Source organism: Mytilus trossulus, chromosome 2 (genome assembly GCF_036588685.1).
Source record: "Mytilus trossulus isolate FHL-02 chromosome 2, PNRI_Mtr1.1.1.hap1, whole genome shotgun sequence".
Lineage (NCBI taxonomy): Eukaryota > Metazoa > Mollusca > Bivalvia > Mytilida > Mytilidae > Mytilus > Mytilus trossulus.
This window is the reverse complement of record NC_086374.1, coordinates 75,271,156-75,295,851: the sequence shown is the minus strand read 5'-3', so window position 1 is coordinate 75,295,851 and position 24,696 is coordinate 75,271,156. Positions and strand designations below refer to the sequence as shown.

The 24,696-nt window shown below is 33.0% G+C and overlaps 1 protein-coding gene across 1 annotated transcript in view; it reads left to right on the top strand.

The window, feature by feature from the left end:
* The first annotated feature begins 2,244 nt into the window (after window positions 1–2,244).
* LOC134708024 (sorting nexin-4-like) overlaps window positions 2,245–24,696 on the top strand; it is a 71,190-nt gene continuing 48,738 nt past the window's right edge. The window contains exons 1-4 of the mRNA XM_063568263.1: window positions 2,245–2,369; window positions 14,193–14,299; window positions 16,872–17,010; window positions 22,339–22,416. Of these exons, the coding sequence (XP_063424333.1) occupies window positions 2,274–2,369; window positions 14,193–14,299; window positions 16,872–17,010; window positions 22,339–22,416 (420 nt within the window). The 5' untranslated portion in view covers window positions 2,245–2,273. The remainder of the gene's footprint in view (window positions 2,370–14,192; window positions 14,300–16,871; window positions 17,011–22,338; window positions 22,417–24,696) is intronic.

Here is a 24,696-nt window from a genome sequence, read left to right as displayed (position 1 = left end):
GACAAACAGAGGAAATAATTCTGTGATATTTGATGACCACGTATAATATAGGTTATCAAAGTTTTAAAAAATGGAGACAAATCCATCAGGTGTCCAAAAAAAACCTGTAAAGCCAGGATTACGACTGATACGGACAGCAAAACAATTTTTAGCAGAACTTGTATGATTTAATCGAGGTTTTAGCATAACTTGTATGATTTAATGATAACTGATTGTTGAGGAATATGTTTAAAACTTTCTTTATTATTAAAAGACTTTTTGAAAAATTCAATGTTTTATACTATTATTACCTGTATCTACATGTATTTACCTGTATTTACCTGTAATATTGGCGCAAATGAAAAATTTAGTTTTTGGCGCAAATGAAATATCGTTTGTGGCGCAAATGAAATGCCAATTGGCGCAAAAGCAGAGCACCGGTTATAGGTATATATGGAGCGGATTAAAAAAGATTATCCGTTAGGCGTCCGTTCGAGCTATCCGGTAAAATCATGAAAAACACGCTCTTATCAAGTTTTAATTTCATTTACATATGTACTTTATTGTGGGACGTCGTGTCATCATGAATGAAAAATAAGATTGCTAGTTAGCCAATCAGAATAACGTATTATAATGAAACAAACATCTAATGTAATTATATGGTAACCAACATTCCTAACCAAAATATTTTTTAAGTGAACTGAATACCAGTAACCCTTCAGAACTAACTTTTATTTACAGTTAAAACAGCTACACCTGGTCAGAGTTTAACTTTGTTAGTAAACTGAATATCGGTACCTCCTCAAAACCAACCGTTACTTATAATAAAATCAACTATACCTTGTCCAAACAAAATTTTCTCAGTAAACTTTATGTCGGTTCCTCCTCTGCACAATCTTTATTTTTAGTAAAAAGCAGCAGTGCCTGGTCAGAGTTAAACTTTCTTTGTAAACTGAATGTCCGTTATCGGTACCTCCTCAGAACCAACCGTTATTTATAAAGAAAAAAAACGTACCTTGTACTAACATTTTTCTCTCTCAGTAAACTGTATGTTGGTACAACCTCATAACAATCCTTTGTTTACAGCAAACACACGGCAATATTTCAATTGTCTGTACCTCATAAGAACCAACCGTCATTTATAGTAAAACAAAATCCGTTCCTGGTTAGAATTTAATTTTCTAAGAAAAATGTATCTTGGTACCTCCTCAGAATCCCCAGTCCTTTATTTACAGCCAAACCTGCACAAAAAGTAAACTGAATGTCGGTAACTTTGCGGAACCATCCTTTAGTTATAGTTAATATAGCAATACTTTTTTTTACTATAAATGACGGTTGGTTCTTATGAGGTACAGACTGGCATTATGTTCACTTAGAAAATCAAATTCTGACCAGGTGTGACTGCATATTTTTTTTACTGTTAATTTACTTTACTTTACTGAATGTAGATACCACCTCAGAACCAACCATTAGTCAAAATTTATTTTTTCTAAGTAAAGTAAAGGGCAGTACTTCCTCAGAGATCACTGAACAGACAGTTTTCCCCAGTAAATAATCAAGCAAGATGTACGTTATATCGTGTCTTTTATTAAAGCGTCTAATGTTTTAATGAATTCTAAGTAAGCTCCACTACACAAAATGTTGTTCAAATAATTTTCATTGATTGAATAATGCACAATTTTAATGTGATTTGGGTAAAACTCTATTAAAGTCACTTTAATAACTGTGGTATCCGTTGACATTTGAATAATAAAAAAATATACTTCTCAACAAAATCTATAATAAAATCAAAACGCATCATCGTATATATTATCGGATTTAAAATAAGATATATTAGCTATATTAAATCGATATTGACCTATTAAATGTTGGAGGTATGTATCTCTGATTTTTATTATCATGTCTCCGTTTTTCTTATTAAATTAATTAGATATATATTTGTAATATTAAAATAGTTTGTTGGCAACTTATTTCACCCAAATGATCATGTATAATTCATAAATAGTTATATAGCCTATACACATGACCTGATAAAGTAATCACCACATACACATTTTTATTACACCGACTCTAATCATGATGAGGCAAAGTTGAAACAACTTGATGTTTTCTTTCAGGGTCGTCGTTATCTATCTTTAATTTACGGGAGTAAGATGTCAAACAAATACACAGCTGCGCAAGCCTGATATTGGTTCTGAGAAGGTACTCCGGTTCTACACAAGTAATGGTTCTGAGGAAGTGCACCGCTGCCGTACCCTGATCCATAAATCCAAGTTCCGTTCGATAAATTCAAGATGGAGGAGAGTGACAGGTCCTCCGCATCAACACCAGAAATATTGTCATATTCTGCCGACGAAGAGCCTTTAGAGCTTGCAAAGAAAGCTGGAAAGGTAAAAGGGATTTATTGCTTAATGCATTGCACTCAAAGATTTAAGTTATCTAGGCAAAAAAACGTATAAACGTGTTGGTTGCTTTGACTCTAAAAATTATAGACAGTCCAAATAATTATGACGTCTTGAAAGGCTATTATAATTTTTTTCTTCTATAGACATTCCAATTTGTTTTACTTTATAAACTATTGTAGAATGATCTCATTTTTTTCTGAATGTAAGAACCATTTTTGAGGGGGGATAGGACCTTTATCGGGAGTCCGGGATTGGGTGTTTTTAAGCTCGGGATTTCGGGATTGACCTTTTCGGGATCCGGGAATTCTTGTTTTCGAATTTCGGCACGTCGGGATTTACTTATTTAAATTCGGGACCTCGGGATTTCATGTTTTTAAGCCCGGGAATGGAAGACACAATGGGAATTTCGGGATTTCGCGGGAATTCCGGGATTTCGGGATCAGGACCCCTCCTATCCCCCCTCATTTTTTATCAATAAGTCTTTAGTATGCGTCATCTTGACACTGATTTTCTCATATGTACTTTGGGCACTTGCGCGTTTGAATACATTAATCACGTTTGTATTTTCTCTTTGTACTTTCACTTTAATTTAGGTAGGCGCTGTTGATATTGATTTATAAAAACAAATGATCAAATCTTTGAGTATCGTCTATAAACTCGGAAACTGCATATTGTATGTCTGCACTGGCTTCGGTGTTAAGTAATTCTTCTAGATCTAGATTAAGTGTTCCTGTTTTGAAATATATATTGACTGGCGGAGTTTTTCTTTATCCAAACTGTAATTGTCACAAGATAATAAAAAATGTTCTACAGATTCTATTTCTCCGCAAGTACATTTGTTGTCTTCTACATGTCTGTTAATGAAATGTTGATACCCCTTTAGTTTGGAGTATCCTGATCTAAGACTGTTTAGTATATTGAAGTGTTTTTTTGATGGGAAGTCGAGTTTGATTCTTTTTGATGCATCTGGGTGATGATTAAAAAATCTTCTCCCAACCTCACTAGATTCCCATTGTGTCTTCCATTTTTTAATGACTGATGTTCTCGCCGCTTGTTTGATGTCTTGTTTTGTCGTGATTGAAGACATTTCCTCCCTATTATCTGCCTCTTTTGCCGCTGCTTTTGCCAGACGGTCAGCCTGTTCATTTCCCTCTATATCAGAGTGCCCCGGTGTCCAAATGATGTTGATACTAAAACCCTTTTGCTCCAATTTTATTTTCCTGTTTTTGATTTCTTGTATGGTTTTGTGATAGTTTTCTGATTTACAATTTAAGGTTATAATGCCTATGGCGGATTGGCTGTCAGAGTATATGTTAAGTTGTTTAACATTGCGAAAAATTATAATTGTCTATTTTTTCCAGCACAAGTTTATGGCTACTAGCTCTGCTAGTAGTATTGATCCTCTGTTTGATACAGGGTACTGTATTGTTTCCTCCTCTTCATTATTGTATATAATGGCTCCTGCACCACAAGGCCCAGGATTTCCCATGCATGAGCCATCTGTGAATGCCACTGTTGTATTTGGAGGAAGTTCTTCTAATTGTTGTTTTATAAGTCTTTGTCCTTCAATGACTTGTTCACTGGTTCTTGTTTTGGAACTTCCCAATGTGGTCCAGTACTCCGGTGCCCTTCTAATTGCACACATGCCACGACATTCATATTTGGTATGATATATATATATGTTTGTATGTTTGTGTATAACAAATTTGTATTGTCTTGGTATCAATCCTGTAATTTTGGATTTTAAACCAATAAAAATTACTTACTTACTTACTTACTTACTATTGCTGTTCAATATTATTTACTTCAATTGATGTTTCCTTCTTCATATCATCTGCCTGTAGTATCATTTTTCCAATTGGAGAGATGTAAGTTTCTGGTAAGATTCTGTTTTCCAGTTTTCTAGCTTTTTCTTAATTGGGACTTCTCTTCTCAATTCTAAAGGTAAGACTCCACCAATTATCTGAAGAACTTCAAGGCTGGAAGTTGAAGGCATATTAAGGCATAAGGCAAGGCCATGTCTTTGAACCTCATCCAATTTGTGTAGGTTTGTTGAATTTCCAATCTGCCAAACACAGCTTGCATATGTGATGGTTGAACAAATAAATATTAGACAGTACTTCACATATGAAGTGGGTCTCATTGGGGTCTAAGCGTGACCCGGGATTGCCGATTTTTTGTAAGCGTGACATGTGAAAGTCAAATTATTGTGTTGTGAAAACGGGAAATGAGGTCTTGCGGGACCCGGGAAATGCCAAAAAATATGAGAATTGCTTAGGTACATAGTGTAAGCGGGATACGGGAATCCGACAAAACAGTAAGCGGGATCCGGGATCGGAACCCCCCAATGAGACCCCCTATGAACGTACAACTTATGTTACGTAGTGGACATTTTCATAAGTGTCGTAGTGGACAAAACATTTCGATCGTAGTGGACAAAAAGTTTCAAAGTTGACATCAACCCTATTCTATGTTGATAACATACTGATAATTACATGAAACTAACCCTTGTTATTTGTTTTGCACGAATAGAATTGACAAAAAAATAAAAATCTCCAATACTTGTTTCGTAGGTGACCGTTTTGTAGTGGACATATTTACATGTTTTTTTCTCCCCCACAATCTCTATATTGCAATAGTAACGAGAATGATTATATTCATTAAATTAAAACATCATTTCTTTTTTAAGACCCGTATGTGTATATCTCTTTCAAACATTGAGCATGAATGTTGAATAGGGCGTATAGGGAAATGCCATTTTGGTTATTTTGAATCATTCAGGAATCAAAAGCTTATAAGTCCCTCTAAATATAGCAATGTATAGTATGTTTCTTTGCTTAAAAAATGTTAAATCTAATTTCATGTACTGACTGCACAAAAAATTACTTGTAAAGATGAAACACATATTTTTTAAAAAGTGGCTAGGACAATGCAAGAAATCACATTTTTGTAGAAAAAATGCCAATAAATCGTGAGATAAATAAGTAAATTTGTTTTAGATATTAACCTGTAAGTTTCTTCATTTATCTTTATTTTCCGTTAATGTCATCAATTAACTGTACATTTGTATTTTAATACACACAATACCATTGAAATGCTGAATGACACATTTAATATTTTTCAGTTACTATTATCTGAAAAAGAAATTACGATTATCAAACAAGAAAAATTCCATAGACATGATATAGTTACGATTATCATCCCGAATTTTTCAACGGCAATGTTCAAAGCGCTTAGAGAATTGCAGTGCACCGTTACGATTCAAATATGATGTAATGGTATAGAAGAACCTTGCAGCTGAGTAACTAGTGACATAAACATGCTACATTTGAGTAAAATGAGTGTAAAGATTTTACCTATATCTGCCGTCGCCATATTGGGATAATCGTAATTGCAGTTATGATTATCTCTTTATTACCAGTGATCATGGCTGATGACTATACATCAATACATGTACATTGTAGGTAGCATATATACGACATTGCGGTCGTATAAAAATAGGGTGCATTTTGCCTGTTTGTCAGATCTGAAGTACCTGTTTTGGTATACGTACATACTAAAATCCAGGAACCATTTCTTTCTTATATGCCATTAATGGAATGCTGATTTTTTCAGTACAAGACAACATAAAGTGTTTGAACTTAAAATGAAAGAGCTGGCCTGATTGAAATTGAGGAATATAACTTAGAAAGCACTGGGGCCATGAATCATTTGAATTAGTGATGTACTTCCTCCTATGTTACAGAAAGTCCCCCGTTGGCAGTCATCTTGAATGATGGATCAGCTTCAAAATAACAACACTTGTTCAGCACCTCATAAAGAACATTCATGTCATGTTTATTATTTGAATGCATTTTCTATTTTCTAGGACAATAACTCTGCATTAAATCGCCAGACACAAACAAAATTCAAACATGATCTATAACTTTTCTTGAAAAAAACATCACATATATCAAATCAAATTTAATACCTTCAAGCCTGATAAAAAAATATAGAAAACTAATTTGCTCGACAGATGGATGTAGTGCAAACCTTAAAATCCCTTTCAACTTTTTCGGTACTAAGAGTACTAATATACCATGTATACCAATGATTTTCAAATTGAAAAAATTATAAAATAAAATAGGTTAAAACTTTTGTTCAGTGGGTTAAATTTAAGTAATAGGAAATGATTTACTCATGACAAATTTGGGTGATATCAAATGTTACATAATTACCCTACTTTTCAACAGAAGCATCATAACTTTGTTCACGTTGATTCTTTCCCAAACATCCACACTTATAACAAAATCTTGTCATCACAAATGGAAGACAATTTAACTGCCTGTCAAACAGATATGCAATTGTTAGTTGATACAGCTTTAAAACTTTGGTTTTTTCCTGGTAATATGTTACTTTCGTATTTTCCTCAAGTATTAGAATTAACTTTTGTGAGTAAAATGAGTACATGTACATTGTAAGTAATGTGTAGAAGAACTCGCACCTAGTATAATCGCCATCTTTCAAAAATCAATTGACACAGGCACTCTCCCTGAAGATTGGTTAAGTGCAAACATAGCTCCAGTATTTAAGTAGGGGGACGTCCACGCAGATGAAAATTACAGACCAGTTTCACTGACCAGTGTATCATGTAAGCTTTTGGAACACGTACATCACCTGTAAACACATTATTAAACACCTGGAAAAGCACAATATACTGACAAACTTAAATCACAGATTCAGATCAGGTTACTCTTGTACAACACAGCTCTTAGTAACAACAGAAGACCTACTAAAGAGTTTCGACAGTGGCAGTCAACTTGATTTACCTATACTTGACTTTTAAAAGGCATTTGATACTGTGCCACATGACAAACTACTGACTAAATTAAACAACTTCAGATAGATGGAAATCTGAACAAATGGTTAGCAGCATTCCTGCAAAAACGATCAATGCGGGTTGTCGTAGAAGGTGAGCACTCAGAATATGCCCATGTAGACTCTGGCATACCACAAGGCACAGTACTAGGACAGCTGCTTTTCCTATGCCATATCAACGACCTCCCGGAAAGTGAAAATCTCAATATCGTTTATTTGCAGACGACTGCCTACTCTATCGAGAGATTAACAACACAAAAGAACATCAAGCTCTCCAAGAAGATCTAAAAGCTCTGAAAGTATGGGCACTAAATTGGGGAATGAAATTTAACGCAAAAAATTCTATATAACATGTATAATGAGCTTCAAACAAAAATCAACACACTTCTACCAACTAGACAACCACATAATAGAACAGGTACAAACAAATCCTTACCTAGGTCTTCACATATCTGATGACCTAAAATGGACCAGCCACATAGGAAAAACAACAAGCAAGGCTAGGGTTCCTGAGAAGAAACATGTGCCATTGCCCCCAAGAGTGTAAAAAACTTGCTTACTTATAGCCATGGGAATAGAAAAAATAGAAAGCATACAGAAAAGAGGAGCATGTTTCATCTTGCACAATTATAAATCCAGAGACACCAGGTGCGTCACAAATATGCTTTCGAAGCTGAAACTACCACCTCTCAAAGAACGAATGAAACATCAAAGGCTGACTATGTTCTACAAAGTGTTGAGGGATTAGTGCTGGCTATTGATCCGACTAATTACCTGCAAAAGACAAGAAATGAACGCCAAGTCAAGACAAGAAACCAGAAATAGCATATATATATATCATACAAATTAATTGACTGCAAAACAGACATTCAAAAACTCTTTTTCCAAAAATAATAGTAGAGTGGAACCAACTGGACGAGGAAATTGCATGTCAAAAGACAGTTTAGATTATTTATAGCATGTTTTATAGGCCATTCATCTGTTTGACAGTTTGTATTTCCCTATCCGTACCGCCTGTAGGTCCATAAATTATTGTAGTGTTTATCAACAAAGATTTTGTGCTCTATCTTTTCAATTCAATTATATGGAAAAATGAGCATAAATGCATATGATTTTTTTGGGACAACTCGATAGATATAAACCTATGGTTTCAGGAAAGGTATCACAGTGACTTTAATTGATTGAAATTTTCCTTTGGACCAAATTTTGGAGACTTTTGTGACATGACATTCATCCCCCTTTTTTGCTATATTTTGTATCAACATGATCAAAGAAATGCAGATTGTTGCCATGGTTACACCCAAATAGGATTATATGGGGACGAAGTCCCCAATAACCATCATGACCATGATTATGGTAGAAAAATCAATAAAAAAAAATTAAGAAAAATTTCCCAAATTTTTCATTTTTCTAATGAACTCAAAATAATTAACTTTTTTTTTCAGATCTACTTCCTTTTCAGGTCTGCATCTGTGCACAATGTTTCCAGTCGGTCTTGTTTGCATGAGACTTTGAATAAAATGCATATTTATCAACATATCAACAAATATAGGAAGGAATTCAACACCCAATCATTTTTAATAATTGTTTGATATGAAAAAACTTTACCTGATAACAGCGTTTCTTTGTTTACATTGAATATGATATCAGAGCTCCAGATAAGAATTCACAAATTGGGGTTTTTACCCAACATTTTTTTACGTAATTGGGTGATAAAGATTTTTAATTGCATTGTCAATTTCAGTTCACCCCTCAAGCAAATATCAAATTGGGTTTTTAACCACTAAGTTCCTTTATGTATTGGTTTTTTTCATCAACACAATATTGAATATTCAGGCATGTTATAATCACATTATACCAACCTCAGATGTTTTTCCATCTTAAATATGTGCTAGCTGTTTTATTTAGTTTACTGACGAGCAATTGTACATTTTATATATGTCCCGTTTTAAACGTTCTTCCATTTGTTTATTTTCTCACAACTAGCTAATATAAACTGCAGCTGGTGTCACTAGCTGGACAGTAAATAATAACCTTTCTAGATCCCAAATGATCACCCTACAGTTTAGTTTGGGTAGGCGTGGGCCGGCTAAGTGTTTAGATTTTTACGTGAAATTTAGGTGCTGTAAGAAAGTTTTGCCAGTACTTTCACCTATTTGGGACAACATCCCTAATGCGCCTTTAAATGAGGAACTCAAAAGTCATGTGTAAAGAAAAAATCTCTGTGTAGTGATATTGGACATGTTTCTATTTTTAACAAATGACTGAACTTAGGAAAGTAGAGGAACATAGAATAAATGTGTAAAAACTATAGAGCTATTGAATGTGTTCAAAGTATTAAATTTTCAAAAAACTTATTGTGTTAAAAAGGGGATATTTTACCACAAGGAGCCGCATCACAAAAGGATGTTCGGGGTTTGCTAATTTACGGAAAAAGTAATCTCACTTCGTACCCCGAAAATTGAACCACATATGTGAAAATGTCACAGCTTCGAAACGAGCTATCATACATGTACATATCCAAGTTTACGATATGGACTGAGCTACAGGAAAAAACGTTACCATTGCCGCGTACAATTAAAGATATTGAGCCATTTGAGATATACCTTTCACTTTTTCCAACTGATTTCGTTTTTGACGTAACCCCGTGTTTATCTTTCTAGCAATGTTCTCGTTTAAGAAATGAATGCTTCTTTTTGTAAATTTATTGGGGTGTAAAAGCGTTGACCGAAGTACATTTTGTATGAAGCGCGGAAGCGCTTCTTACTAAAAATGTGCGCACGGTCAATGCTTTTACAACCCTATAAAGTTATAAAAAGAAGCATTCAATACTTATAATTACATTTTTTTGCTATGATCACGAAAATACGAATTTTATATTTTTTGTATTTTATTCACCAGTGCACTTTATTGTGGGACCACGTGTTATCATGAATGAAAAGTTTTATTGACTGATACAATTGCTTACGGAATAACAAATGATATGCAGTTAGCCAATCAAAATAAAGTATTATAATGAAACATACATCAAATGTAATTATTAAGGTATGCAAACACGCACGTACGTTTGATGGATGCTTCATAAAAACACAAGCTGAGTTTTGTTATTATCATAACTTTCCCTGAGCAATCAAAAAGAAAGAAGATGAAAACATGCGGACATTTACCTTCGTTTTAAATCATTATTTGTTATGATAAGTCCTGAGCAATTCGAAAAAATATGACAACATGACACACGCTAATTGGATAAACGCCGAGAAGATCGAAATGTTTTCATATTCACGTGTACCTGTTGAGCAACAGAAAATTCCAACAGGTACCCATTTCAGCTACTTGATGCAGGGCTCTATTTTTAGAACGATAGGACATTTCCAATTATAAATATTCTAAAATAGATTTACACTACGACTGTAATTAGATAAGGGTAAACAACGCAAACGGTAGCGAGTAAAAGCGTTAAGAACTCATAGTTTTGGCATATAATTGAGTTTTCCTTTGAATTAATTGGGTTATTGAACCTTGCAAAGGGCAATTGCTTTGGGTTTTTAATAGTGTTGTCAACAGTTAACCAGTTAATCGGTCCAACGACCGAATACCGAATACTAAAAACGCTAACCGGTTAACTGGACTTTTTTTCAATTTTGATAGATTTTGATATAAATTTGTATTGAAATCAATAAATAGTTGTTTTATTTTAAAAGATGTTGTCGTGGTAATTAATTTGACAGATCAATTGTCCACTATATTGATTGCTTAAGTTAATCATTAAACATTAAATTGATTAGAGCTCGGGCAGGATTTTAAATAAACATTAGTATTCATGTTTTTTAAATGTAAATTTTAAATGAGTAATGCGATTAAATTTTACTAATAACTTCATTATTTTGTTTTTTGATCTATTATTGTGTCAACCTACATCTAAATGTGCAACCTCCGTAGTGCAAGTCTTACTCTTACATGTACTTAAACGAAATGTGAACTCAAAAATTGTGAAAAGCATACCAATGTGAATATACTCAATAGATAAAATTGAGAATGGAAATGGGGAATGTGTCAAAGAGACAACAACCCGACCAAATAAAAAAACAACAGCAGAAGGTCACCAACAGGTCTTCAATGTAGCGAGAAATTCCTGCACCCGGAGGCGTCCTTCAGCTGGCCCTTAAACAAATATATATGATACGTGATAGTACGAGTATGATGCTTAAAGAAACAAGCACACAAAGTAAAGAAACATGTAGTACGGTGACCTATTATAGTTGTTCATTTCTGTGTCATTTTGGTCTCTTGAGGAGAATTGTCTCAATTGCAATCATACCATATCTTCTTTCTAATAATTAATGATTTCAAATTGAAACCCTTCACGTTAATTTCGAAGACAACAAGAGAAAGCGAAAGAATAATCGGTTTCAGACATATTCCATTCTACGAGATCAATAAGGATATTTTTTTATTTTTATGCTTTTTTTGTTACATATGTGAAGTTGGTACAAACGCTATAGTTGATACGGTGTCTTCCATTATTAAAAGTCAAACTTTGCCAGGAATTCTCACAGACAAGCCTTATAATGCCACAGGAAAAACTTCAATTTCATAAGCGTAAATTTATAACTTGGATGAAAGGTTGTCAAGTTGACACTCATACCACATCTTATCTATGTGTAAGCTACTATAGATAAGGCTTCCAGACACCAACTTAAACTACCGGTTAACCGGTTAATCGGTCGAACGATTATCGGAGTAACCGGTTAGGAAAAAGTGTCCAATTTGACAACACTAGTTTTTAATTATTTTAATTGTGTAATCACGCAAATACGCAGCTTATCTGGAGCTCTGATGATATCATAACTTAAATAACGTCACGACTAAATCCCTTACAACAGAACCAATATCGGAAACGTTACAGTATTTCCATTTCTTTCATCAACATGATTAAATTTAAAAAAAAATTAATACAGACTTCGTCCTCATTTACAGGTAATGCCTGCCTCAATTTTTTTTCAAATTTCTCAAATGCAAATTTTAAAAGTTTGAAAAAGAAATCTTTAATTGCACAATATTGCATCATATATTTGTAAGATCTTGACATTTGTTTTGTGTCAGAAATGCATATTATGTCAAAATTTGATCACAATGAATACCAATTCAGAGCTGTATATCAAGCTTTAATGTTGTGTACATATTTTCCCAAACTTTTCAGAGTTCGAGCTCTGTGGTCGTATAAAGCTGGAGCACCTGGGTAAAATTTGGTGCAGTTTTTTTTTAATATCCAAAATTATAAGTCAAAAAGTGTTCTACATTAATGATCACCTGTAATTCAGCTTTCATTTGATACCGAAAAACATAAATTTTCTACATATTAAGAAAGTTGCACACATGCATATTATTCTATACTGTAGAACTCTTCATCAGTGAACATGTTAACTTTAGGGTAACTATCAAATAATTTTAGAGGTTATTATAAAGTATTTTTTAAATTACTGAATGACCATCAATATGATGCCATTTTCCTTTGAATGCGTTACACATTTGCCATTCTGTCCTGAAGTCCAAGAAACATTTTAAAGGCTTAAAATACTTGTTTTACTTTGGGTACATTCTCATGTTCCTGTTCATTTTCAACTTTATAGATGAATAACGTGTTTTTAGAAAAAGAAGCTATAAGTTCTTACCTTTGTGTAGCCGCCACTTTACACGTTGCTCCTGACTGTTTCAACACCATGCAAAATCAATGACGTAATATGCAGGAAATAGGGTGGTTTCCCTAGCCACAAGTACATGAAGTTCCGATGCTAAACCTCTCTAATGACATAAAAATCACTTGTTTAAGTATCATACCTTAATTTCCTTTAAAAAAATCACTTCTTTAAGTATCATTATTTTGATAACCCCCAATAATTTCAACACCCCTCCCCGAATCGAATAGTGATTTTTTTTATCTTGAACAGTAGCTAGAATTTTATTACATAATCTGCAACATGATACATTTTTTGTACCGGTTTTTTGAATTTTACAGGAAAAATAATCTCACTGTTCATTATGTACATGTAAAGCCATTATTATAGCATTTTTTTTTAACTAAACTAGAATTTGCAGCTAAGTGATTGCATCAACATGATCAAAGGCATAAACTTCAAACAAAGTTCAATTTTTTCAATTTTACTAATGAAGATATTATCTAAACCTACAACTTTTCTGGATAGTTGCATATGTTTATTTATGAGTTAAGTCCCTTAGAACATGAAGAAGATGGAGGTTTTCTGAGGGATCAAACTTTGGATTTAGTCAGTTTCTAGAGAAATTTTTAACCAAAAAGTGCTACAATGCACTAATGATCTGAACACAAGAAATGTACTTGAGAATATTTTCACTGAAATAAAAAATCAAGATTGAAATTGAGAATGGAAATGGGGAAAATGTCAAAGAGTCAACAACCCGACCAAAGAGCAGACAACAGTTGTTTGCAGTAGCATTTCCTGAATGAGTTACCATACTGTTTGGGTGAAAAAATTTACGGCCACATATTATTTATACATGTAAAGACATAAGTGGATAAACCCTACATCACTGGCTCCTTGCTGAAAACTAAACCAAAACATGACCTGCATGATGACGAGATTTACAAAAGTATCATTGTCACTTTGCAATTTCAATGACACATTAGCTTAATTGGTCAATTTGAGCTATATATATACAGCAGTCTGCACGGTTGGCCACTAGTCCGATGCCCCAGACTAGTAAATTTTCATTCGGACTAGTAATATTTTGCAAAATTTTGTTTAGCTTAATAAGAAAAATGTCAGAATATTGGTCTTCGGACTAGTAGTTGAAAAAGTTTTTGGTGCAGACTGATACAGGTACTTTTGATACATTTGATTTATACCTGATATAAATGCTTTTTATAGTTATTTTAGTTTACTTGTCTAAGACAGTTTTGATTGTTTGTTGTAGAAAAATTTGTTACAATGGATGGAAATTACAGTATCAGAACCAGAGAAAAAAACTGTTACTTCCATGAAAGTTCAGGATACATTTTATGTGTATCTTATAGAGACAAGGTAAGATCAGTCATTCCAAAGGTTTAAGAAACCATAGTAATTATTATAAAAGCTAGTTAATTTGTGTTGCTCTTGTAGAAAAGGTAAGTTTACTCTAGTACAAGTAAACATGGTAAAGTCATATTACTATTTAGATGTCTTAATGCCACAAGATGTCAGACTTGTCTGACAGTTGTCCAAGTGTTAACCTGCTGAAATATTACCTGTGCAATACACAAAGGTCATCCATTAATCTGTACCAGACTGCTTGAATTGATTTAAATTTTATTATTTATGAAGGTAATCAAATTTTACTTTACCTTGTGAACTGACCACATACAAATGTACATGACATAATATTAAACATTAAAATCAAGACTTTTTTTTGTTAACCCAAAATATTGCATAAACATTTCATTGGGACACTTTAAGAATTTTGTTTAGTTGGATACAATTAGAAGAATTTCATTGTGTTTTATCGAAGTTTCATTACTTAAAACTTATCTATTTAATTATGTGCTTTTTTTTAAGCCATGGCCGTAGTAGGGAGGGCATTATGTTTGACCCATGTTTGTTTGTACATTTGTCAATTAGTCCAAAAAAATTGGTTTTGGTTCTCTAACTTTAGTTTGCCTCAACCAAATATCATGAAAACTTATACACATTGTTTATTACAAATAATTACCACAAAACACAGGCCAAAGATGAATTTTGGTGGCCTCACTTTTATCATTTTAGATTTACAGACTACACGAAATTTTTTCTCTCAGTCACTGGCTAAAAATTACCCGTTTCCTTTCAATTTCCTTACTTTAAGAAACATCAGTATTGCTTGAACCTGGAAGCAAATTTTATGCAAAAACAAACTGAGATTGCTGTTTGGGTGAGCCAAGGATGTACTTTGACCTATAATTGTTAACATTAAATTACCTTAAGAAAAATCAGTTTTGCTGGATCCTTCGATCAATTTTCATGCAAACAATTATTATCTGTATTTTCTGTATTTATCTGTATTTAAAGATAATTTGTTTAGAAACTGGTAAGTTCAAAAAACATATTAAGCAGGATTATAGAATGCAAGATTTGTTTTTTTTGATCGATGATATATAGATTAGACCGTTGGGTTTCCTGTTTAAATGGTTTTACACTAGTAATTTTGAGCCCTTTATAGCTTGTTGTTCGGTGGGAGCCAAGGCTCTTTGTTGAAGGCTGTACATTGACCTATAATGGTTTACTTTTATAAATTGTTATTTGGATGGAGAGTTGTCTCATTGGCACTCACACCACATCTTCCCATATCTATGAATCTCTAAATATATATTTAGATTTTGAATATTTGACCATTACTAATGTGTTATTTAAGTTTTTTGTTACACAACTTTTATTCTCTGTTAGAAACCTATGCTGTGTTCCATATTTGTTAGACTCAGATCAATGTCCGCTCTCTGATCAATGTCCACTCTCTGATCAATGTCCGCTCTCTGATCAATAGATATAGGAAGATGTGGTGTGAGTGCCAATGAGACAACTCTCCATCCAAATAACAATTTTAAAAGTAAACCATTATAGGTTAAAGTACGGCCTTCAACACAGAGCCTTGGCTCACACCGAACAACAAGCTATAAAGGGCCCCAAAATTACTAGTGTAAAATGTCTGCTCTCTGATCAATGTCCGTTCTCAAATCAGTGCATGTCCAATATTTTTACCCTCATATCAAAGTCGTCTCTATATTATATTTATTATTTGTTCTGAGTTTTATCTTTTTTACATTATCATTATCGTTTACTCTTTATGTTTAATCTGCATGCTTAAGGAAACTAATTGTTTTAATAAATCTCTATAAACTTTACAAATCCTAAAAACTAAGTTGACGTATATGTAGGAAGGGACAAAAAAGTAGCCAACATCCATTCAAAAATAGTTAACTAAATAAACATAAACAGATAAATGGACAAAAAGACAAACACCAACATCATATTACATTATGTATATTAATATATTGGAGAAAAATTAGTTAATCCACTTGATTTACCTTGTCATATTCCTTTAATATTCATATACATAATTGATATGTGGATGTAAGACAATGTGACAGCAGCCCAAATATAAATTTAAGCAGAAGTCTTCTAAGTTCTAGGTCTTATAATGAAATAGTCTCAAACAATAACAGTTCTAAGTTTAGTCAACTGTTGAAAAGTATTATTATTTGTACAAGATTTTTTGTAACAACTTTTTGAGTTTAAAAGGTTTTTTAACTAATCAGTATAAAAATTTGTTTTTAACCATATTTACTATAAGCAATTCAATGCAATAATAGATCTACCATATATATATTGATATATATTTCCAACTGGCAGGTGTTCTCTGACCATAACCTCATTTTCATGGTTCACTGGAATTTGTGGTTTGGTTTATTTCTCTGATATTATAAGCAATAGGTCATTCATATATTCAGTGATATTTGGTGTATGGAATGATTGTATGGTGTACATGTCTGTCAGCATGGTTCTTCAGACTATGACCTTAATTTCATACAACATTGGTTATGAGGCATTTTAGTGTATCCTACTTTATATCACTTATTTTGATTAGAATTACGGACAACAGTTTGGCATGCAAAGGTGATGGAACAACATCCTTATGGAGAAGATATAATGAGTTTGAGTTGTTAAGGAACTACTTGGAATGTACCTATCCTGCACTAGTCATCCCTCCACTACCTGAGAAAAAGGTATCATTGTTTTAGTTTATAAATTTGTATAAATTTTATTGACTGTTTCATAATAAATGGATCATTTAATGTTTAAGATAACAGAGTGACATTGTAATTTATTCCAAATGTTACTAAATTACACCATATAAATGTGGGATAATTTTGTGCACAAGGCTAGTTAGGTCACCAGGCCGGATTGGGCCCCATGTGAGCTTATGTCATAAATTGGCGTCCGTTGTTGTTGTCTGTTGTCATAAACTATTTAAAAAATCTTCTCCTGTGAAACTACTAGGCCAAATACCTTTAAACTTTTAATGAATGTTTCTTAGGGAGTTAATTGTATCTGAATTTTCGAACATCAACAAACATGGCCACCATTACTATAAAATTGTAAGGGTTCCGCAGAACCCTGAGTGTCTCCCCTACTTTTGCTGTAAATCGCAGGCTCAAAAAATGAGGAAAAAAAATCGATAAAAATATTCCTCTTGATACTATCTTATGATTGTAAGAAGCTTCTGTCCAAGTTTGGTAAAAATCTAGGATAGTTAATGAATCTAATAAATGTTTTGAAAACTTTAACTGCAGACTGTATGTAATGTTAACTGGAAGAAAATCTAAGTCCATTTAAAAGTAAAATACAGAAAAAATGGAGTTATATTTTTACAAACCTTACTTCTGGATACTATCTTATGATCATAAATAAGTTTCTGTCCAAGTTTGGTACAAACCCATGATAGTTTAAGAAAGTTATTAAAATTCTAAAGACTTGAGTGAATGTTATGCTTCCCCCCAGTAAAAACCGAGTCCATTTATAAGTAAAATACTGAAAAATTTTATTTTTAAAAAATTTACCTCTGGATACTATCTTATGATCATAAACAAGCTTCTGTCCAAGTTTAATAGAAATCAAGTATAGTTTAAGAAAGTTATTAAAGTTTCAAAAACTTTAACCACAGAGTGAATATTTGTGGACGCCGCCGCCGACACCGATGATGAATGGAGAGATCACTTAGTCTCGCTTTTTCGACTAAAGTCGAATAGAACATACAGGTCAGTCTATAGGGTTATTCCAGGAAATAACTTGCGTGTGTTATTACAGATACTTTCACCTTAAATTTTCTAAATCTGTTATAACATATGCTTGTTATTTGTAAAATTGTTTCATTTATAGTGGGCTCTAGGGAACTCTTGAGACTTTGCGCAGAAACTAAATGCATATAGTTTTGATAATTATTTTTTTAATTAAATTAATTCATTTTTGATGGACCATGGTTAATCAATGAGTCGAGGCAATTAAGGGATAAACTTAGCTGTGATAACAAGGCTCAGTTATAAAAGGAATGTAACTTATTATATAAGACACTTGGGAATTACTGAGAAACTTGCACAGAACCTTATTACATGCTCTGGTCATTATTTCTTACAATAAATTAAAGGTTGCAGTCTTGTAATTGACTGCTCCATAGGCTTACATGCAAAACAGCTGATCTTTGAAAATAAAAATATAAAAAATGCTACATAGAAAAAAAATGTCATGTTCATATTATGTATGTACTAATGTGAAATTGTGATTTAATCGAAAAAAAGGAGGTCTTGCCAAGAAGAATAAAAAGTTAGGCAATCCTGAAGTCAAAACATTTTTTTTTTACTTTCTGTTTGCTATTTTTACTAGGCGGCACATACCACTTCCAGTAAACATGATATCCTTCCACTTTCCTGGATTGATATCCCCAAAAGATGCAAGATTTTTTTTAAAGTCTATATATATATATGCTTCAATTCAGCATAAACCTATAGCTAGAATCAAACAGAAAAAATTGAGTTCAGAAAAAAATTCCGAAAAAAATGCACTATTTTGTTTCCCTCCATGTTTTGACATGCACCGGAAACTGGAGTTGCAATACAAGACAGGTACCTAAACTACATTGTAATTAAGCATGATGTATGTCTGAGCAAATGCTTTGAAGTGATATAGAGAAGCTGAGATAACACCCTTTAGTTATTACAGGCATATTTTTTCTGTAATAACATATAGGTGTACATGTACTATGCAAAATTGGCAAACTATGAACTGTTATATCTTTAAATAGTTAAGTATACATATAGAAAGAAGTAATATCAATAGAACTTTTATACATTTTAACTAAACTAATGATGTTTATTGTCCCTTTGAAACATGTAACATACATATGCTATCACAGTTCTCTGAGTCCACAATAACAAATGTAGGTTATTTTCCTGTAAAAACTAAAGCATTTAGAGCAAATCTCACATGATGTAAACAGTCTGCGCTAAAAACTTTTTCATGTACTAGTCCGGACACTAAATATCAAAACTTGTCCCAATATGACTATCATTTTGACTATAGAAAATTTTAAAAATTTTCACTAGTCCGAATCAATATTTGCTATGTCTGGGGCATCAGACTAGTGGCTAACGGTGCAGACTGCGTAAAAAATTAAAAAAATTCAAGATCTATCAGCCCTGGAATTTTCAGACAAATCAAACAAACCATTGGGTTGCTGCCACTCAATTGGTAATTTTAAGAAAATTTTGCAGTTTTTATACGACTGCAAAAAAATTTTTTTGATCATATAATGGTATGATGTTGTCATCGTTGTCTGTGTCGTCTGAAGACACATTGGTGTCCAAACAATAATTTAAGTTGAAGAGAATGGATCTCTATGAAATTTATTAAGAAGCACAAAAGGAAGGTTGGGATTGATTTTGGGGATGAAGGTCCCAACCGTTTAGGAAAAAAGGGCCCAAAAGAAGCATTTTTCTGGTTTCAGGATAATAACGTGTGTATAAGTTTTTCGATTGCTCTGACATTGTACCACAAGTTGAAGGTTAGGATTCATTAAAGGGGATAAGGGGCAAAAAGTTTAGGAATTAAGGGCCAAAAAAGGGGCCAATGATGCATTTTTCTAGTTTCCAGACAATAACTTGTGTGTCAGTATATAGATTTCTCTGACATTGTACCACAAGATCCATATAACAAAGGGAAGGCTTGGATTGAGTTTAGGGTTAATTGTGCTAAACATGTAGGAATAAGGGACCCAGAAAGAAATGAAAACAAGCTTTATAATTCTAGTTTCAAAACAATTATTTGCGTTTAAGTTAGTGAATGCAATATCTCTCTGAAATTGTACCACAAGATTCCAAACTACAGAGAAAAGGCTTGGATTTAGATTTAGGGTTGTTGCTCCAAGGTGGGTTTCAAAAAGTTGGGGGGGGGTCCATTTTTTTTTGAGGGATTCATATTTTATTTTCAAAATTTTTCAAAATTTAAAATTTTTGAAAAGTTTCTAGAAGAATCTTCAATTGCACAGTATTGCACAAAAGAATTGTTAGATCTTTGACCACATTTATTTTGTGTCAGAAACCTATATTATGCCAAAAAAATTATCACAATCCAAATTAAGACAATATCAAGCTTGAATATTGTGTCAAAATTTGCCCCAACTGTTCAGGGTTTGACTTCTGTGGTAACCGTTGTATAAAGCTGCACCCTGCTCTGTGGTCACCCCATCCCTCCTGTTTGGGAATTTTGAAACAGTAAAGATCCCCATCCCTAAACCATATATATTCATGTATGGAACAATATAATAAATCAAATGAAATATAGGTGGAGTTCATGGGGCCACTCTACCCCTTCCTGTTTGAGAATTTGGAAACAGTCGAGATCCTCACCCCTTAACCATATATACTCATGTATTGGACTAAATAACAAATCAAATAAAATATAGGGGAAGTCCTGCAGTCACCCCACCCCTCCTGTTGTTTGAAACAGTCCTAACCTTTAAATTAAACCATATATTTTCATGTATGGGACAAAAGAACTAATCAAATGAAATATAGGGAGAGTCCTAAGGGTCACCCTACCCAATCCTGTTTGATAACTTGGAAACAGATGAGATCCCCACCCCTTAACCATATATATTCATGTATTGGACAATATAACAAATCAAATGAAATTTAGGGAAAGTCACTTGGGTCCCCCACCCCCTCCTGTTTGAAAACTTGACAATGGTCAGGATCCCAACCACTAAACCATATATAATATTCATGTATGGGACAATATAAAAAATCAAATGAAAAAAAGGGGTAGCCAACTCCAAAACCATATTCATTCCTGTTTGTCATTTCAAACAGATTGAATGACATACAAGGTCAATCTCATAGGCATCACATGCATATCACTTTGCTAGACCTAACACCTGTCATTTTATTCCAAGCTTAGACATCATGGACTTGGGGTGAAGGTGGGAGTCAATTAAATTTACTATGGACAGGTCAGTCAGACCTCACCATTGATCCCTGTAGTAGTAAACATTTGTCTGATTTGTGTTTCATAACTTTTGTACTGTAGAACACAAACTCAGTTTTTTTTCCAGGGAAGCAAGTCCATTCATACTTTTACAAGCTCGTACTTAAGTCAACTTGAACTACTAACAGTCAACTTATATGAACAATTATAATCAACTAGAAGATCTGCAATCATTGAGAATTTGTACCACTGCTGACTCAAGACTCATGACCATGAAAAAAATATACTTGATATATACGTTGCTATTGGAAACCTTGATAACATATGAATTATTTGCCTTAATGATTAATTCATTAAATGAACCTAAATGTACAATTATATATGAATGTTTATTGTTTGTTCTTTTAAATCTTAAAAAAAAAGTGAAGCTACATTGCCACAGTTTTCCTAATTATGTTTGACTTGGTTTTTGGTTAACTGCCTACAGTGCTAACAGCGCTTTGATTTAAGAAAACACTTTGTACTTAGAAATGTAAGATTTTATGATTTTCAGACAAATTTGAGAATTTTTTTTGCTCATTTAATGTGCTTCTATACCATGTATACAAATATTAACCAATTTAAAAAAAAATCAATCAGTTATAGCCATTTAGAAATTAAAAAGAAGTTAAATGCATCATATTTTCAATTTTCATTTAAAGATCAACAAGCCAAAGATGTATGGAAAATTTAACTAAAATCTGTGACCTAGGCCATTTACTGTAACTTGACATAAACATTTTTGTTGAGCTTGCGACTAACAGCAAAAATTGGCTAGGCGAGACACTGGGTTTCAGCAGAACCCTTTCAAATTTTATTTCTTTATAAACCTTTCATGTATAATTATTATTTTGTGATTTAGGAGTTCATAGTGAATAACCCACATGTACACTCAACAGCATTCACTTTAAGTTGCAACTATGAGTGACATTTAACTGAATCACCTTCTTAAGTGTAACAAGTCTTCATACTTTTAAAATTAAGGACAACTTACAAGGTTTGATTTTGAAACAACAGTGTTTTGATTTCTTCTTCAGCCATCGTACCTTTGGCAAGGAGCACCAACAGATAAATTTGATCCAGAATTTGTTGAAAGACGACGAGCTGCACTGGAGGTATGAACTCATATACAGGTTTTATGTAATGCCTTGAACAGCAAATCTCTCGGACATAATTAGACATTCCCATGAAAGTGGAAACAATATCAAGCTTGAATATTGTGTCCAAACTTGCCACAGCTGTTCAAGGTGCGACTTCTGTGGTTGTATCAGGCTGCACTCAGTGAAGCATTTTATTGGTTATTATCTTGAATATAATGTTAAAGAATATAGCTAAATATAGAGATAAACTGTAAACAGCAATAATGTTCAGTAAAGTAAGATCTATAAATTTAAGTCGGATTGACTGTGAAGTGTAAATGTCAATTTCAATCTGCCCAGTTTTATCTGACATTGATCTCATTTTTAGTGTTCTTTATTCTATATTAAGGTAGCACAATACAAAGATTTTATAACTCCAACTCCCAAGTTTTAAAATGCTGTAACTTTCTTAATAATGCTTGAAAATTTATAAAAGTGGTAGTTTTGGATAGCTAACAGATTACTCTTTCAAATTAATGCAATGTTAGTATTATGCAACAATTATGTAACCAATTATAATGTTAACTGTGTCTAAATTATTTTTCACCAAATTTCCACTTTCAAATGAAATTAGCTTCTGCATAGGTATCCCTAGAGGGTTGATTTTATTATATGTTGTTCCTATGGCCATTATCTACAAAAGGGTGTCTCAGATTTCAGATAGAATGTATAGAACAAATTTTACACCTAATTAAACATTATCTTCTTTTATGTGGTTAGAATGTTTACACTAATTAGAGATTTATGAGAGAATGGAACACCATAGAGACAATCTGAGACACCCTTTTGAAGCCCATGATGTGTTGATTAAGATTTCGTTAAAATTTTCTGTATAGTTAAAGAGGTGATAGAGCTAAATTCATTGGAGTGAACTTACCCAGATTTTTTCGCTAATTACATAATAATTGATTACATAATGATTGCATATTAAAAATATTGCATTCATTTAAAAGATTAATCTTTTATCTATCTATATATACCTCTTTTATTATTTTCTATGCATTCATAAGAAAGTTACAGCATTTCAAAGGTTGGTGATTGGAAGTAAACAAATCTTTGTATTGTGCTACCTTAAGTTTTGCATGCATTGGTCTAATTTTTCTAATACTTTAGGTTGCATTTTCATGTTTGAATGGTTTTACACTAGTCAGTTTTGGGGCCCTTTGTTGCTTGCTGTTCTGTGTTATCCCAGTCTCCTTGTTGAAGGCCGTTCTTTGACCTATACTCATGATAATAGTTTACTTTTACAAATTGTGATGTGGATGGAGATTGTCTTATTGACACTCATACCACATCTTGTTAATCTATATGCAGTAAGATGTGGACTAAAAACAGAGGCAAGGTTGAATATATTTTATAATCTTGAATGTTGTAATGATTAAACACTTCAAGTAGTTCAGGGGTATACCGCCATCTTGAATTGTACAATCACAGTAGATAATCCGTCTAGTTCTTTGCCCAAAACTGCAAATTTGGAGACAGATTTGCAATTTATTGGTTACACTGTTTATTTATATAAAGAAAACTTAGTTATTCATTGCATTGTCGAAAATGTTTTAACAAATACTAAATATTTGTGCTTTTAGAAATAATTTTTCAAATAAACCATATACTCATCTAGTACAAAATTTATACTGGACAAATAAGGAAATTTTCTTTTTTTACTCGTAGCAAGAAAACAAATTTTGGTGACACTATTTTTTCTTTTTCTTTTTTTTAAATATATAAAACTATCTTATCATATTCTGTTTTAAAATTCTGTCATTCACCCTCGCGCCAGGTGAGCTTTTTTCATCACTTGGCGTCCATCGTTCATTGTCCCTCGTCTGTCGTCTGTTGTCGTTAACTTTTACAAAAATTTTCTCCCCTGAAACTACTGGGCCAAATTTAACCAAACTTTGCCACAATCATCATTGGGGTATCTTGTTTAAAAAATGTGTCTGATGACCCAGCCGACCAACCAAGATGGCTGTCATGGCTAAAAATAGAACATAAGGGTAAAATGTAGGTTTTGGCTTATTGTTTTATCAGGTTAAGATCTATCATTTGTGTCTATAAACCCTGTAAATTTTCAGACAAATCAGATAACACTTTGTTAGGTTGCCGCCCCCCAAATTAGTAATTTTTAGGAAATTTTGCATTTTTCTGTTATTATCTTGAATATTATTAGCTCACCTGGCCCGAAGGGCCAAGTGAGCTTTTCTCACCACTTGGCGTTTGTCGTCGTCGTAGATAGCTTTTTACATTTTGAACTTC